Genomic DNA, 17,228 nt, shown 5'->3' with positions numbered 1-17,228 from the left:
GGATTCGGATCGATGGTAGGCGGGGTTTAAGTAGGGTCAGGTCGTAGCACGTCAATAGTGATAAAGGAGAAGAGTCATCAACGGCTGAAGACAACTCAAGGACTGAACTACCCTACCAAGGTACTGCTTCTGAGGTCCACTTGAGGTGGGGGTATGGTACCCCTTCTTCCAGGTACCTATACCTGCCTCTTATCGGGGCGCCGCTGGGCCGGGGGCACCGTCGCTTAACAAATTAAGAACCAGTTTTGATTTGGTTAGTATTTATCGACCCGTTTCAATTGAAAAGAATGAATTAGGAACATGCGCCCTGTGTCTGTTTCGCAACCGGGAATGCACTCTAGGACGTTGAGAAAGAACTAATGTAGTTAGTTACTCCCCTCGGCAGATGGCATCCGCACCCGTTCTCGCAGAAAGCGCCAAAATGTTTCCATTCATCCCCTAGAGGCCACCATACGATTTGCCGTCAATGACAATTCAATGGTTCAAAAGTAAAAGTTAAACTGTCAGTAACAATCTAGCGGGTCAAAAGTAAAAAACGTTGATGGCATTTACTTGTTATAAAATTTAATTTTAAAGTGAGCCTTAGGTTCAGTGATATTAAAATAAATGATGTCAACTATGTTCAAAGTAAACAAAGCTTGAGCCATCCCCCTACGGCCATGTTTACAAACACGATCGACAGTATATAAAATTTAGAATTTTAATAAATTTGGTTACTGCTTTTTTCTTCTATAATTTTATATTTTCAAATAACGTTTTAGTTATTCAAGCTAATTCGTCTTTTTTTTTTTTTTTTAATAACATTTTCTGAACAAAAGAAGATGTATTTGAATATTATAATTTCTCTTGTTAGTTTCAGGATTTCAATAAATATATTACACATGAGAATAAATAGTATATTAAAATAGGATAATGTTTATTGACAAAATAGTATTTTTTAATACTTATCAACAATTAAATAAAGAATTGATATTTTTTAAATAAAGTATATAATAAAGTAATGAAAAGTTTTATATTAAGTGAAACTAACTTGAGTAGTCTCACAACATGATTGTTAAAAAAAATTATGACTATTTTACAAAGACGATGATGCTCGAATGATTACACCTAGATGTTAATAACAATATAAGTTTAATAATGTTAAATAAACATTGAAGTTAGTACGATGACAGTAATAGATATTGTTATGAGAGAGAGAGGGAAAGTGAGAGCAGGTAAAGGATGGGTCCTCCAAAGTCTTCACTAATCTGACACCAGGGCGACCCTCTTCAATAATTTCACGGGGATTATTCTGTCCTGGCTGATTTATTGGGGGGAGATATGCTTTGCAGGAAGACAAAAGTCCCAGAATTGTTTATTATAAAAACATTTCACTTAAATTAAAAAAAAAAAAGTTATTAAGTTGAAGTTGTTTTCAAATCCACGAGTTTAGGCAATATTTTCTTAAGATTTTTCATTTAAATAGAAGGTCAAATAAGGACCGAAGTTCGATTACAGACAGCTTTGTGAAATGAACAATAATATTTAAAAAATAGACAAATAGACTGACGAAAGAAAAATTATTTTTATCTGAGACCTCAGTAGGCAAAATTGCTCTAATAATAAATTTAACTTCATTACACGAACATAAAACATGGCAACTGGAAGAATTGAAATTTTCACAATGTCAATACCTATGTTAATTACAATGTTTTACTTAAACTAGGAGTCACTTACTATAAATAAATACCAACACTATTCCTTTAGAAATACAAATTACCTAAGAATTCATTCCAAAATCTAAAGCAGTTAAAAACTCCAATTTATAATAAATATCAGATACCATATTTTACGATCAAGTGTTTTTTTTTTCATTCTTTTTTATAATACATTCCAGATCAATGAATTGTTCTGTTTAACCGACGATGTCTCGGTTACATGACGGATAAAGAAACAAAGTACCTAGTTGATCAAGTCTTTTTATAATTGCATTGTCAACTAATCAAAAATTATAATTGTATTACTGTTTATTATGAGTTACTAAAATAATTTTTCTATTATCTCTATAGATCTTTTTAAAATATATATTGTTTTGTATGAGTTATGGAGCTATGCTAATTAAGAAAAATATAACACATGTTAGGACTTGAGACTACTGAGAACTCAAAGGAAGAAACCCTTTCTAATCCTCCCTTCACCGTAGGGTGGTGGACCAAGGACCCAATGACTTCTCAGGAATTGACAAGACGGAGGTAGCCGGATTTGAGGAAAGAAGCTTCTAGAAACAAGTATTTAAAATTATGCATTTTTTTGTTTGCAATTCCTTTACTACCCTGGTACAAGAAACATGATGATCAGCTAATAATATTTCGAAATTTTATTAGGTTTAAAATAATTAAGGTTCAACCAAGTACTAGTGATTAATAAAAATAATAATAATTCTGTCATTTTCGTCGCATCCAATTTCTAATGATACTTCACTGACTTGACAAATCAACTTATGAAAACGTATTTCTTAAATGATTTTAGGCTAAGTGCATATTATTTGAGAGAGGTTAACATTTTCGAAAAAAAAAAAATAAAAAGTTTATTTCTATAATTTCTTAATTTGTGAAACATTTATTTTAAAGAATAAAAAAAACGGTAACAGATTAATATAATTATGTAATAAAGTATTCAGCTTAAAGCTAAAGTATTAGTAAATTTAATTCTATGGTTTCATATTATTTGGAATAAATAATATCTTCTCAAAATCGTAAGATGATCATTTGTAAGGGGTCAAAACGATTTATTTTTTGTAAATACAATAATTATAACAAATATTTGAGATGAATGTATAATCTATACTATATAGTATTTAATTTAGAAGATAAGGAATAAAAAAAAGTACCGTCCTACTTTCAAAAATAATTTCTAGAAGATTAAATATATATTTTAATATTTATTATCTCATTAAAAAAAAAAAATCTGTTATAATAACCGAGTCCTCAGGACGATGGATTTTTTTCATTTATAACCTATTCATTTCTTGTTCTATATCTCCATATTCATCCATAAATATTATTTTGTCAAATTGATAAACAAATTTTTTAATACATTGTTTTCTTAGAAGTGTCTTGTCTGGATGTCACATTAGGTCTATCCGTTATTATTAAAAAAAAATTTCTATTGTCACCATTTTTTTTTTTTTTTTTTTTTGAAAATCTCTTATTCATATAAAGTACTGAATTGTTTACAATGAAATTTTTAGAGTAATCGTTTCATAGATTCAAATATGATAAATGAATTAAAATGTAAAAGTATAGAATGTCAAGGAAAAAACATGTGTCAAAATTACCTCTTTTCCATGACTTCTAGAATAATTTTTACTATTAGTAATATTTTTTCCTGGAAGAATGGTTATTATTGACTACTTTTACCTGAACCGTCATTACTTTTGTTGAATTTATAGGTTCCGAATGGAAAGGTTTTCTAGGTACCGTGGCGTAGAAACCAAGTAATGGGTATGGGAACTACCTGGTTCTAGGGTTCAAAATAATCGCCAAAGTTTGAATTCCCTTTATGTTTGAAAGCGGTTTATGACTTTTCAGGTCAAACTTTCAAAGGTCATAAATCTTGTATTTGCAAGCCCCGATAAGAAGTAAAGGAATACGAAATTAACAATAAAATATAATTGTTTAAAAGAAAATGTGTACATAATGATCGTAAATTAGATTTAAAAATTAATGTTTTAAGCACAAATAAAAGTTAAAATTGATGTTAATTTAATCCTCGTGGTATGGAAAAATAAATTATACAAAATAATTATTTAGTAAAGACTCTGGAAAAGCACTTTTTTTTTTTTTTTTTTTTTTTAAATACTTATAGAATAAAGTCAAATTATAGTAAAGAAGTATGAAAGGGTTTTTCATATACTATATAATAATATACTTAATGAAAATATTTATTTTTAATGCTAGTTATATTTCTAAATTCTTTTATTTTGTATTAATTACTCTAAATGATTTCTAAGAACGAATAAATGTATATTCGAGAATATAAGTTGTAATATATACACATATTAAGATTAATGCATTAATAAGAAAATCTTAAATATAATAGTTCAATGGTTTTTATGACAGAAATTATGGTTAATTTACAGTTTACATATTTATTAATATAAGACTTTATTTCAATGTAAAAATATTTATTTAAGAAAAATGTTAAAAACTTGTTTGAATTCTTCTTAAAAGTTACGATAGATATAGATAAGGCAATTAGTAAGTTTTAACGGTTTCGTTTTAGAACAAAGAACAGTCCTTGTGCTTTTGTAACTTAAAAGCCGTACAATCTACAAGACCAACTACTTAGTAGGAACTTGACACAAGTTTGCTTCTTTTAACTGAACTGATGTTAGTGCTTGATCCTTGTAGTGAATCAATTATTTTACAAGATTTTTTGATTGATCCTTTTTTTTTTCAATTATTAAAAAACCCAAACGTGAGTTTTCAGGCTTTTTTCTAATATAAAAAACTTTTAAAAAAACATTAATTGCTCAAGATATTCTACAGCCGGTTTCAATCATCGTCCAAAAGTAAAATAAAACTATGTGTTAGCAATCTAAGCTAACATTTATCCTCTACGGTCTATCTCATCCCCTTCTACCGTCTAGTTTTCTGGGCTTATTCCTCCTTGAGTAATCTTCCTTCAGATATTCTTTAAAAATATCCAAATTAAAAAAAAAAAATTGACAGATTTTCTTAACTTACTAGATGTTTGGGAAATATTGCCTGAAAATTCGTTTTTTTTTTTTTTTTTTTTTTTTTTTTTTTTTTTTTTTTTTTTTTAAATAAAATTTTTGGAAAATAAACGTTCTCTAAATAGAGTTTATAATTTTGAAAACAAAAACCTCTCTCTATTTTTATCTATTACTGAATTGGAAAATCCTTAATAAAAAAAAACTTTTTTTGATAATTTCACCACAATTTTCGCAGTTTGAGGTAGGTTCTCAAAACCTGAGTTTGAAACTAAAGGGAAGGCACGAAAACCTGCCTTCTTAACGACGACTCAGGACACAAAAACATTTTTATTCGTCTTCTGTATCTTATTTCGTAATAAAGTAATCAAACTAAATATTAATTGTTAGATCCGAATTCCACTCGCTTAGAGTTTCACTCAATACAGAATCGTCTGACTCCAAGCCAAGTGAATTGTGATTTTTTTCCACTTCAATCACTTGAGCGTACGTCTTTTCTGGAATCGACTCTTCGATTCATTTACCTGTCTATATGTCATCCTCATCCTGCTAGTTAGAGGATATTTACACAGATGTAACGAGTACTGGAAGTTTCAAAAAATATTCCACTTCCAGACCTATAATTGGTGCGATTTCTTAAAAATTTGTGACCGGACCTGAGACGGTTATGAACTATGCATTGGGACCATGTGCGTGACACTGACCACACTGATTGGGCCGGACAAATTGGCCGGGGACAACTACAAAGGCCACCTGCTCCGAACTACATAATGCATCAGTACCAGCTAATCACTATAATAGCACTCTCTGTTTACATATTAATGTACTAGCCGCTTTATGTAAGCTACAGCCTGCATATCTGATGCCATACTCCTCTAATGCTATTACATCCTATGTTTCAACCGTCACTTAGTTCCTCGTAATCGAATAATCCTCTTGGTCAGGGCTAATGTACAAGAAAATTTCATTAGCTGCCGACGAGTCCAGGAAAATCGCGGGGCGGATGCATTATGGGGAAAAAAATGGAAGAAGAAAACTCATCACTTGTATGGGTGGAATAAAAACATTGAAAATCAAGCAGCACACCAAACCCTCATATGACTTATTTACGTAATTTTCACTATTTCCAATCTCTTCAATTCAAAGTTCCATACAGGTGCATTGCAACAACAAGGGAAGGAGGGTACACAATGTCCCAATAAATTCAATCGAATTTCCGAACTTACTTGAGGCTAGGGAAGTATTTCCAACATTTTTCCTTTTTTCTAAAAGGTTTTAGAAAAAAATATCTATCTTGATATCTTTTATAACTAATTTAAAACATTTTAATCTTTTAAAATAACGTACTACCACAATTTTCTGAGTTTTGATGTTGATTCTGACATCACGAATTTCTCAACTTTTTGATTTTCCAAATTATTGGGGGAGATTCCCTTTACAAAATAAGAAAAACTCGCTGCTTGTGAGGTAGGTGACGAATAATTACAAGGCGAAGATTTTTACATCCTAATACGATAGTACTTCATGATTACAGAGTTTTCAACTTGTTCCATCCTAAGATATTGAAACCCGAGTTTTATTTATATTTTACGGCTTAGTAGAATAGAAAGTTTAAAAATTAATTGATGATAATTGTTCAGACTTTCCCAATTCACATTAAACTAATAAAACCTCATAAATCAGAATTTTAGCAACGAAAATCTAATTAATCAGGGTTTGATAATATAAGGTTACTTATATACAATATTATAAATATATTTTCACATTAATTTGATCGGATAAACATTGGAAGAATTCAGCGGGGTTACATATTTTTTTACTATTCTTCGTTTTTTTTTTTTTTTAATATTTACGAATTCACAAAAAAATATAATTATTCTATTACAATAATAATTAAAGGTTTAACGAACCCTAAGGTTTGGGGCCAATATAATCTATAGCTATCTAGATAAACAACATACTACATCACAGACATATATTTGTATATAGACAAGAATACATATAGAGAGGGCATAACTTTGAAAAGTTTAAGACGGTCTTGATAGAAAGTATAATTATTTAATATTAGAAATGCAGTTGTAAGGATTGTTCGTTAATGAGTAAATATCATTAATAGATCAAAGATTTTTCATTCGTAGAAATCTCTTAATTCGTAATTCTGGTTTGCGGAAGCACAGCTCTGTTTGTTTGTTCATTCAAAAATTAAGGCTGTGGATATACTGCTTGTAGGAAAATACCCAGTATAACATTTTAAACGATGACTATATATAGCTTCATATATTATATATCACAAATTCAGACAATTTACAAACTTAGAATTTATTTTTTAAATACAGAACCTAAGAAAACGGTCAGATTGAAATACGGTATGAAATTGAGAAAAGCGAAACGTGGAAATGGTGTGTACATACACGAAAGATAATTTTAATTTAATTACAATTTAGACTCCGGTGAGGGGAAAGGGGGAGTTGGGAGGCAGGGCGTATCGACTGGAAGGTGGGGGGGGGGGGTTGCTAAGAGAGAGCGTGATTGGTCAACGGTTGCCTAGCGACGGAGCTGGATCTTCAAGTCCCTCCCTGGGGCACTCCCTCTAGCCTTCTTCTGGTTCCTCTATAAATAGCCAACTACTGCCGCAATATATAAATATATATACACCAAAACAGTTGTAAATCGAATTCCAAGAAGGGGCAAGCCACAAATATTTTTAATCTTACTGAGAACGTAAAACAAATATATCAAAATAAAACCGTTCTAAAATTAGAATAAACGAAAACAAAGAAATATAATTTTATCAATAAATATAATAAAGTGAAAATATTTATTAATATCTCCTATTTTCAGTCTCTGATGTTTATTTGTGAGGAAATGACCTAATTCTTCAAGACAAAAACTTATTGGGATACGTCTAGAAGATATATTTTACATTAATAAAAATTAATTAACCTTTTAAGATAGAAAAAAAATTAAGAATTGGAAACACACGAATGTTATTGTCAGCAGGCTATTGGTAAACTTTCAACCATATTGGGATTTATTTACTAGGAGTAACGTGTTCCAAAAACTATGAAGTAATTATGGATTATAAAAATATAACTTTAAAGGAAATACATTGAACTAATAAAAATCTTCATGCTTCTAAAAACTATTCATTTTTTTTTTTTTTGTGACGTTCAGAAATATAATTTTCCATTATCTAACGTTTTTTTAAAAAAAAAATTAAGATACACCAATACGAATTAGCAATCACATTCATTATAACAAAATTATTTTCATATATAAAAATAAATACGTATGAAAGATATTCAATGCAATAGAAAATAATTATAGAAGTTACATTGCACTACTTCCCCCAACGCGGCGCAACGACATACTAAACCGTCTACACCTCGTTTCAAAGAATTAAAATTCAGGGTTAGAACTCATTCATATGGAAGTGCTTTTGATAATATTAAATAAAGTAATATAAATGATTACATAAACCAATACGATGCATAATAATTTTACATTATTGACCTACAAAAATCCAGTCATAGAATTTGATCTCATAAAAATATTTCTATTTCTTCCTTTTGTTCATCATCCAAAACTTTTTTCATTAATAGTACGAATATTCACTTTGTACGTTCATTAAATATCTCTACAACTATTACTAATAATAATACTTGTAATTGAAATTTCGCTCAGCAGTTTAATTAATATAAAGCTTACATAATAACTCATACATAAATTATTTGGAATACAAAATAATTTATAATATTAATATTAATATCTGGTAAAACGGTCAGTGACTAGAGTAAAATCCACGGTATTTTTTATTTCTTCATAAGAATTTACTTTTCATTACTTACGTATATATTTTTAGTGTAGATAATTTATAGGTGAAAATATATGTATTTTGTGGGAAGTGGAGAACTTTATGTTAAGAACTATGATTACTGATCTTCCCTTCCGATGCCTTATGAATGACGGGATAATTGGAAAGGGAGGATAAAACTATAACAACACTTATTTTTTTTAATTTTTACACTTTTTATGTGCTTATGCGCCGGCGGTAACATTTGTGAGATTTATGTGAGATCCCCCCCTTAAAAAAAATTGCGAGTTTCCCCCCTGAAAACCGCAAGTTCCAAAGTTGACACATTTATTTTTACTAATTCTGAAATGGGCAAGAGTATGTAAATAGCGCAGTGACAGTAACATTCGTGAATATATCAATATATGTATTTTTGATTGGCCCTTAGTAAATTCAATTTTCAAACCGTAATACGCCACTATTAATTGTTCTCAATTACTGTCTCCAACAAGTGAGCCACTTCCTCACAAATTAACATTAAACATGGAAGACAAGGAAAGTGTGATGACAAAAAAAAAAGTTCACTTTTATGTAATTATTATATTGGTATGCTCAAGGAGAATTATTAACTTACTCAATAACAGAAATAAACATGACAAAAAATAAATAAAAACGACTATGTACATCGCTTGGATTTTACCACGCCTCACTTCGATATTATAGGTTACACTTCATTTTTAAAGCCTAGAATTATTGATAAAGAAAAACTGACCTGTGCGAAACGTCGTTGGCGCCTAGCTCTTGCTTGGGCCCGGGTGTAACGATTGCAGGGTGGGAGTGTGGTGAAAGGCCAGGATGAGGACCCATAAGCCCTGTCGGCGAAAACCTGTAGAAATCGCTGGAAAAACAAAAAAAAATATATTGATATATAAATAATTAAATGTGATGAATTATTGATGAAAACAATGGCCCAAGATTAGTTCTGTATCATCAGGCAATAGGAATTAAAAAAGTTGAAAAACAAATCCAGAATATTTAGTAAATAAAAAAAAAACGTACGTTATCGTATGTACAGATGTAGTCCAGGCTTTTCACTGTACAAAGTGTATAAAATCTTTTTTAAGTAATAATTTTTATTTTACGAAAGAGTACAATTATAATTCTATTTATAATAGATTTAATTACAAACATACTTATTTTATACAATATTTAATATTTTAACTGGAAAAAATGTATTTGAATACGTCCTCACTAAAATCAAAATTATAAGATTATGTAAATTTCAAACTCCATTTATATGAAACTTTAATCGCTCCTTAAATATTTAGAAATCAAACGAAAGCAAAGTTTAGACGAAATGAAGATAAGTATAGAGGAACATAATAATTTGTTCGGCATCACGTGACAAATTGTACATTTGAGCTAAGGAAAATTTTAGATCACGTCCTCTTGAGAAGTTACATCGTATCTTGAGCGTTAGTTAACAAATATGAACATTTAAAAATAATCTTTATAACAATAGTATTTTCAAGATATCTTATCGTATAACAAATAAGCCGTCTCTTAAGTTCATCATGCATGCTATAATAATACTACTTATTTGATGTTACTGTTTGAATTATTTTAAATTGAAACAATGTATGGTCTAATAAATTTTTTTTCTTCTATTTTTACAAGAAAATACATATGATCAACTCAAATATTTCCAAGAATGAGGCTCTTGTAATGAATATTATTTTGATTTAGAATGTTAATTATGTTATGTTATTATTATGGTTATGATTTTTTTAAGGAAAAATGTTTTATCATAAAACAGAAATTTCTTTTTAAAATATTTTGTTCAAGACGGGTTGCATATATCAATATGATATTATTTTCGACCTGGAAGACATTTTCAAGGACAATTTATCAATTAACCTATAATACACAAATTAACTGTAAGCATATCTAGAATTAAATACCTTATATATTTTACATTTAACTTCCTATGTTTATCTACTATTTCATTAAACAATGATTTTTTTTTTTTTTTTTTGCAATTTTTGTTATATTATTGCCAACTAACTTTTCATCAACAAGAAATTGTCTAATCTGTTTTTAAAAAAAACAGGTAAATGATATGATCATTATATTTGTCATTATAATCTTATTAAATTTAATTATGAATATTGATCACAAATTAATGTTAATCAAAGTTTCTGCATAATGCTGTTTTAAATTTCTGGTGACTGATTAAAAATGAATTTTATAATTAATATTTTCTGATATATTTTAAATTTAATCTTATAACTTTAAAATAAAATTTTTATCAGAACTGCTATTAAAAAAAAATATAGGAAACAGTTTTAATAGTAAAAGGAAATTTAAGGTACTCACCTCGGGAGGCTGGCGGTGGTGATAGGCAACGAAGATGGGTAAGGACTCCTGAAACCTGCACTTCCACTGCTGATGGGGTACATACTGGGGGTATGCCTACGGCATGAGAGCAAACATCAGGTCTAAACGGAATATCTCATCTCATAAAGTGTCATTCAAGCATGCAAAGGTCAAACGGTGTATTTCAGATGTTACAACATTTATAAGAAAAAATCGAGTAGTAATGCGTATAATCACAGTAATTAATTTTAAAAAAAATAATTTAAATAAAAAGTTCATTTTTTCCGTATTTATGAATTACTAAGTTCTTAACAATTCCTTTGAAGAAAGGGGTTACTGAGTAATTCACAAACATTTAATCAAAATATAATTTTCATAGTTTAAAAATACAAAATCTCCAAATCATGCCTAAATGGATAAATAAATATTATATTAAGTTGGGGTCCCAGTAAAAAAAAAATTTTAAGTCTTGGAACTATATAATGTATTGAAATTTATAGTATAGTAAAAATACCAGGATTAATCATCTTTATCTTTAAAATATGGATTTCAAATGATAATTGAGTAAAAGGTGGATTCATTAAATGGAACCCCCTAATCTTACTTAAGAACCTCAATTAAACGCCTCGCTAGGCTGTAAAAAAGTAAAATAATAGGGTCCTGAAGGAGGTGCCTTGAGCAAATCCGGCTAATAGCCGATGGCCACCAGTTGCGGCCCTTACTCCTGACCATGGTCCATTTGCTCTCCCTCCTTCCTCTGTCCCTTAAGGGTCTTTAGGCGACCCTCTGCTTCCAAACATTCTGTACACAAAGATCTACAGGTTCGGTCTCTGTATCAGTCAAGTTGGAAGGTAATTCAAAAGGATCAGGAAGATGTAAAAAAAAACTTTATATGTATGTATATGAAATAAAATATTTTTTTACTCTTCTCCTCTATAATATATTTATCAGAGATCAAACCAGTTATAGTTAATGCCAGTAATAAAGTTCACACGATGGATGTTTAAGAGGGTGTGGCTATACGATCCTCTGCTAGGCGTCACAGAGGCTGAGCAGCATTTAAGTTGGGGCTGTAGTCGTGTTTAGCCCAATATACATTGGCAATATTTGCTCCAAATATAAACAATAGTTCATTATTTCATATTTTTAATATGAACATTATGAACTGCAGTTCAATACTGATTTTAGGAAGGTGGTCCTGTATTCTTCGAGCATTTTCAAACAATTTATGCGTTCTTGTTTACCCGATTTCACTCAGCTTGTTGAAAGGACTAGTATAATATATGTTTAAGATATATTTTAAATATATATTTTTTTTAAGGCCACTACAACTGATTCATAAACGCTCTAAATTTCCAATTTAATATAATAAACTTATTTAAATCAACACAAGTTGGATCATAAGGTAACAGCGTTAACTGTTTATATCTCATATATTACATATTCAGCGCGAAATAATTAATTTATGGACTAAATTTCTAATCCATTATTGAAAACACTCAAAGAGCATAATGATGTATCTTGCAGCAATCACACAGCACTTACTTATTGTATATTTGTTACTATTTCAAATTTCAAAAATTAAATAATTATTATATGTTTATAACAGAAGTAACTCTTAAATCACTACAATAGCACTAAGCAGTTATATCATGCATGATAATAGTAAGAACTAACTATAACTGAGGTTTGAAAAAAGGAAAATTTTAATTATATAAAGAATATTAGGTTAGGTATACTTTTTACATTTTCAAGGTCTTCTGTGTCTAATAATTTTTTTACTTTTTTTTTTATCTTCTAATAAATATCTGATAATTTAATGTTACTGTAACATACAATTTATCATGCGTGTTTCTTTGGGTCTATTCTTGTACTTCAAACAACAAACCGACTTAATAAGTAATGATTAAAAAATATTTAAACGTTCACTAATAGCAGTCTTAATTTTTAAGGATTTTTTTGTAAACACCGTAAATGAAAATCTATGGTTGGGACAGAATACATAAGAAATTATTAAAAACTATAAACGATAAAAATAAAATATGGAAATTGAATAATTATTGGAGAATTGAAAAAAATATTCAGTAATCAAACTATTCATACCAAAATGTATCTGATATTTACGACATCAAATTATGTTATGACACAACTAATGGGATAAACTACAAGCAACTAAATCTAAGATATACAAAAACAATAATAATATAATGAAAATATCTATAAATTATTGATTCATCACTTACCAGGAAGCGGCAACCTGTGAGATCTCCGGACTCAGCATCGGGTAGGGATACTGGCCGGTAGTGAAGGGGTACATTGGCGGTCGTGTAAGACCTAGATCAGAAAACATAATGAGTTCCGATTTTGGCCACCCGTTATGATGATGTAGCTCTGGATCATTGTAAGTAATTTTCAATATATAGAACAAGAAAAAAAAATGAAGAAAAATTACTCAAATTGTAAAGAGAAGTGAACAAAAATGTATATCAAAGTCAAAATACAAAAAAAATATATAAAATTAATTATTCTGGTTAAATTTTATGAAGGTTTAAATTTTTAAAAAATCGATAATATCGTAATAATATAATATAAAAACAATAATTTTATATCATATTATTTCGATTTTATATTTCTTGTTTTATATTATTAAATTGATTTTATACAATAGTATTACATGAAATAAAATTAATTAATATAAATCAAAATTTACTAAACAAATAACACAATTATAATAAAACATATAATATTTTATATTCAATAATAAAAATTAATACAGTAATTAAACCAACACCAAATACCTGGCACCAAGTGAACCTTACTTTCTTTCATGTAAGCCTCTATGCATCTCAACTTGTTAATGATCTACAATAAAACTCATTAAAATTTTTATTTTCAATAATTAGGTAAGGAATTGTGAATAGGAAAGAATAAGATTAGGTATGTTCAGGAAAATTCTTCCAAATAATTATTCTCTTTGAAATAATAAAACAATTTAAAATTTGGCCAAGAAAAATATCAAGCCAAATGGAACAAATAAATCTAGACAAAAAATTTAAATTATTAAGTAAACTAGCCTTGTAGATTTTGAATGCCAAATTTTGTACCAATACGGTTAGACTTGAAGTGAAACAGGCTTGGACTTTAATAATTGTAGTTTAATCTGCGATCCGAAAAGGTGGAATAGCTCGGACTTATTGAAAGGGAGTAGAAGAAAAGATGGAAGGGTATAGCGGAGGTATATTGGGCCGCTACCCTATCCCTAAGGTATGCAATAAGGGTTGGCTGAATACCCTTCCGATACACTGTACAACCCTTCGCATCACTTCGCCCTAACAATTAATATCGGCTCTTCCAAGCATCTCATATAGCTCTGTCCTTTGTGACTCGTGTATAAAACAACCCGAGGGGTCCTCTCGTATAATAAGTTTGTTACAGGGCAATATCCGACGTCATGTGGGTCAGGTAATTCGGTCCCTTATTCAGTAATACCTGTCACGAAAAAATTCCTTTCTTGAGTTGAGATATAAGTTACTTACCTAATAGAAACAAAATATACGTCATAAAAAAAAAGGACAGTTTTTGATCTTTTTATTTATTGTAAAAAGCATTATTAACTTTTTAATAATAAAATAAGTATAAAAATTGAAAAGGCCCCCTAATACTGAATAATTATACCTTACAAATATATGTTATATTGACAACCTAGCTCAAAAAACGAAAAATTTTACGGAACTGAAACTAATTATTAAAGAACGGTATCTAATGTGCCTGGGATGTATCAGTAATCTTTTCGAGAAAAAAAAATCAACTTACCATAACGTTGTTTTCTTTTCTATTCTTTATTAATTAATTTTAAAAATACAAAGTTTCGCCCTAATTGGCCATTTAAAGGACAATCTTAATTATAATTTCCAACCTCAAATTAATCATTAAAAAAGTTGTAAGCTGTTCTGCCACGCCTAATATAATAAAGTCAAATTAACCAATATTTTTAAACTATTTCATTTAATACTAATTCTTCTATTTTCAAATTTTGCTATACTACTATCAACTAACTTATGAACACCAATTTTTCAGTTTAGTATTAGTTAATAGAAGTATAACAAAATTTAGAAATTAAAGAATTAAGATTAAACGAAATAGTTGACAAATTGTATAGCATAAGACCTCAGCAGAATAGTAAGGGACATTTATAATGATGGATGTGAGGTTGTGAAATTAAAATTAAGATTATCATTTACAATGGCTAGATTGACTTAATCGTTGGATATTTAAAATGAATTAATGGAAAATTGTATAGACATATTTTATTAAAATTGATTTAACTCGTCTCGAACGAAAAATCAAAATTGTTAATTAGTTTAACACAACTAACTTTTGCTCAATTCTGTTATTATTAAACGTTGAAATTCTAACAACAATAAGAAATAATATGCCATGCCATTAAATGAAAAAAAAATTAACATATTCATAATAATTATCGTAGAAAACCATCGGATAAACTTCTTCATAACATGTTATTTTATAAACTATTAAATTAACTGATAGAATTTTCTCCAATTATTATTTGTTTGTAAAAGCTTTAGAGAATGAAACATAAATAACAGTACAACTCATTTTAAGAAAAAATATATATAATTTATGTGATTCTATTTATGATACTAAAATAAATATATCGACCTGATGTTAACTTTAGTATATTAATATAATTCATAGGAAGGTTTGATCCAAATTCACTTTTAATTTTCAAAAAATATTATTAAAATAATATTACAATTTTTTTTCCCTATTTTAACACCAAAACCGGTCAGTCTCAGTTTTAAACCAATATTTACAGTTTTTGACATAAAAAGTATTTTAATAAGAGTTCAAGGAACCTTTAAAAAAAAAAAAAAAAATCTAACTTCAAACACTCCTTTGGTAATAGATATTTTTCAGTCGTTGCGAAAACGATTTCTCATCTATATATAAAAGACAACGCTGACGAAGGGTTCGGTGAAAATAACTTAAAAATAAATCAAGATAATGAATGGTGTAGACAGTGTGAGCAACAATGGAGTGGAACAAAAAATCCTTTGACCCCTTTTTAAGTACAAAGGGTATTAAAAATATATTAATAACCGTTTGACATTTCCTTCAGGGTACTTAGTTAATTGAACAGTTGACGCTTAGTGTGAAGATGTTTCTGAAAAATTTAATAACAAAAGCTTAATTTGAAAAAAAATACCTATTTAATCTCAATCAATCATAAATTACACACAAAATTATACACGCAATTTGCACCAAATATTGTTTCCTGGTATAAATCAGGCATTATTTGAACAAAGGAAGGAAATGTTTCATCTTCCTAGTGGAATTGCTAAATTAAAACATTCAAAGGGTTAAAAATAATAGTTGTATTAATTTATTCAAGGTATTATTAAAATAATACATATTTAAATATTTTAGCCATGTATCTTAGAGATAAATATGTAAAATGTTTGTTAAATGAATGAATCACGAAGAGCGAGGAGGTACCTATATGTTTTGTTTGTTTTCCTATTTACGATAATTTGGAAAAATGATGATAGTTTTATTCCAGAATTTTTTTTATTATGATGCCATACATTATCTGGACTTTTGAGTTATTAGGAATATAATTATTCGTTATTTCAAATAAATTTTATTGTACTTCACAAAACTCTTAGCTAACTAATAAAGATTAGGTTTTAAGTATAAAACAGATTAATTTAAAAGTTAATCCTAAAATCTTAGAATAAAACATGTTTATGTTCCTGAACTTCAGCCCATTAGTCAAAGTTTTTATAATTAGACATGAGAAAGTTTTAGGAATTATATAAATGTATCCAATTAATCTCTCTCTCTCTCTCTCTCTCTCTCTCTCTCTCTCTCTCCCCCTCTCCCTCTCTCTCTGTTTTTTGGTGATTATTTTGTTGTATTTTGTTAAATGTTTTTTGGTGATTATTTTGCATATATAAAAATATATGTGTGTATGTAAAAGAAAAAAATATATATATATTTTGAAACGTTGGAAAATAAATAGTTGTAAACTATTTTTATTTCTCTTTTGACCGCAACCCTGACCATCTCCCTATATATATATATATTTTTATTTTTGTTTATTCAATAGTTTCATATGGATTTTAAATTATGCAATTTTTGTTTTTTCACTTTTAGAAAATATTATGTTTAATAACCTCGAATGTACAAGAAGATTATTTCGTTTATTCAACAGTCCCATTGGGTAGTATATTTTAAATCTTATTTTGGTCATAACAAGAAGAATGTTATTTGTTTTATTTTTTATTCATTGACTTATTTTATTTTGTATATATTTATTTATTT

General features: G+C 28.5%; 1 protein-coding gene across 7 annotated transcripts in view; it reads right to left on the bottom strand.

Annotated features, from left to right (window-relative positions):
* Positions 1 to 17,228, bottom strand: part of pan (pangolin) — a 385,910-nt gene that overhangs the window by 14,953 nt on the left and 353,729 nt on the right. For 4 of the 7 annotated variants that reach the window (XM_067044983.1, XM_067044988.1, XM_067044994.1 and 1 more), the window contains exons 5-7: positions 13,127 to 13,274; positions 10,884 to 10,979; positions 9,280 to 9,405 (exon numbers count right to left, since the gene is read on the bottom strand). In XM_067044983.1, the coding sequence (XP_066901084.1) occupies positions 9,280 to 9,405; positions 10,884 to 10,979; positions 13,127 to 13,274 (370 nt within the window). The remainder of the gene's footprint in view (positions 1 to 9,279; positions 9,406 to 10,883; positions 10,980 to 13,126; positions 13,275 to 17,228) is intronic. The other 3 variants (XM_067044985.1, XM_067044990.1, XM_067044991.1) reach the window with 3 other exon arrangements.

Source organism: Halyomorpha halys, unplaced genomic scaffold (genome assembly GCF_000696795.3).
Source record: "Halyomorpha halys isolate HHAL.00 unplaced genomic scaffold, Hhal_1.1 Scaffold837.1, whole genome shotgun sequence".
NCBI classification, from domain to species: domain Eukaryota; kingdom Metazoa; phylum Arthropoda; class Insecta; order Hemiptera; family Pentatomidae; genus Halyomorpha; species Halyomorpha halys.
The sequence above is the reverse complement of the archived record's forward strand: the minus strand, read 5'-3'. Positions and strand labels throughout refer to the sequence as shown.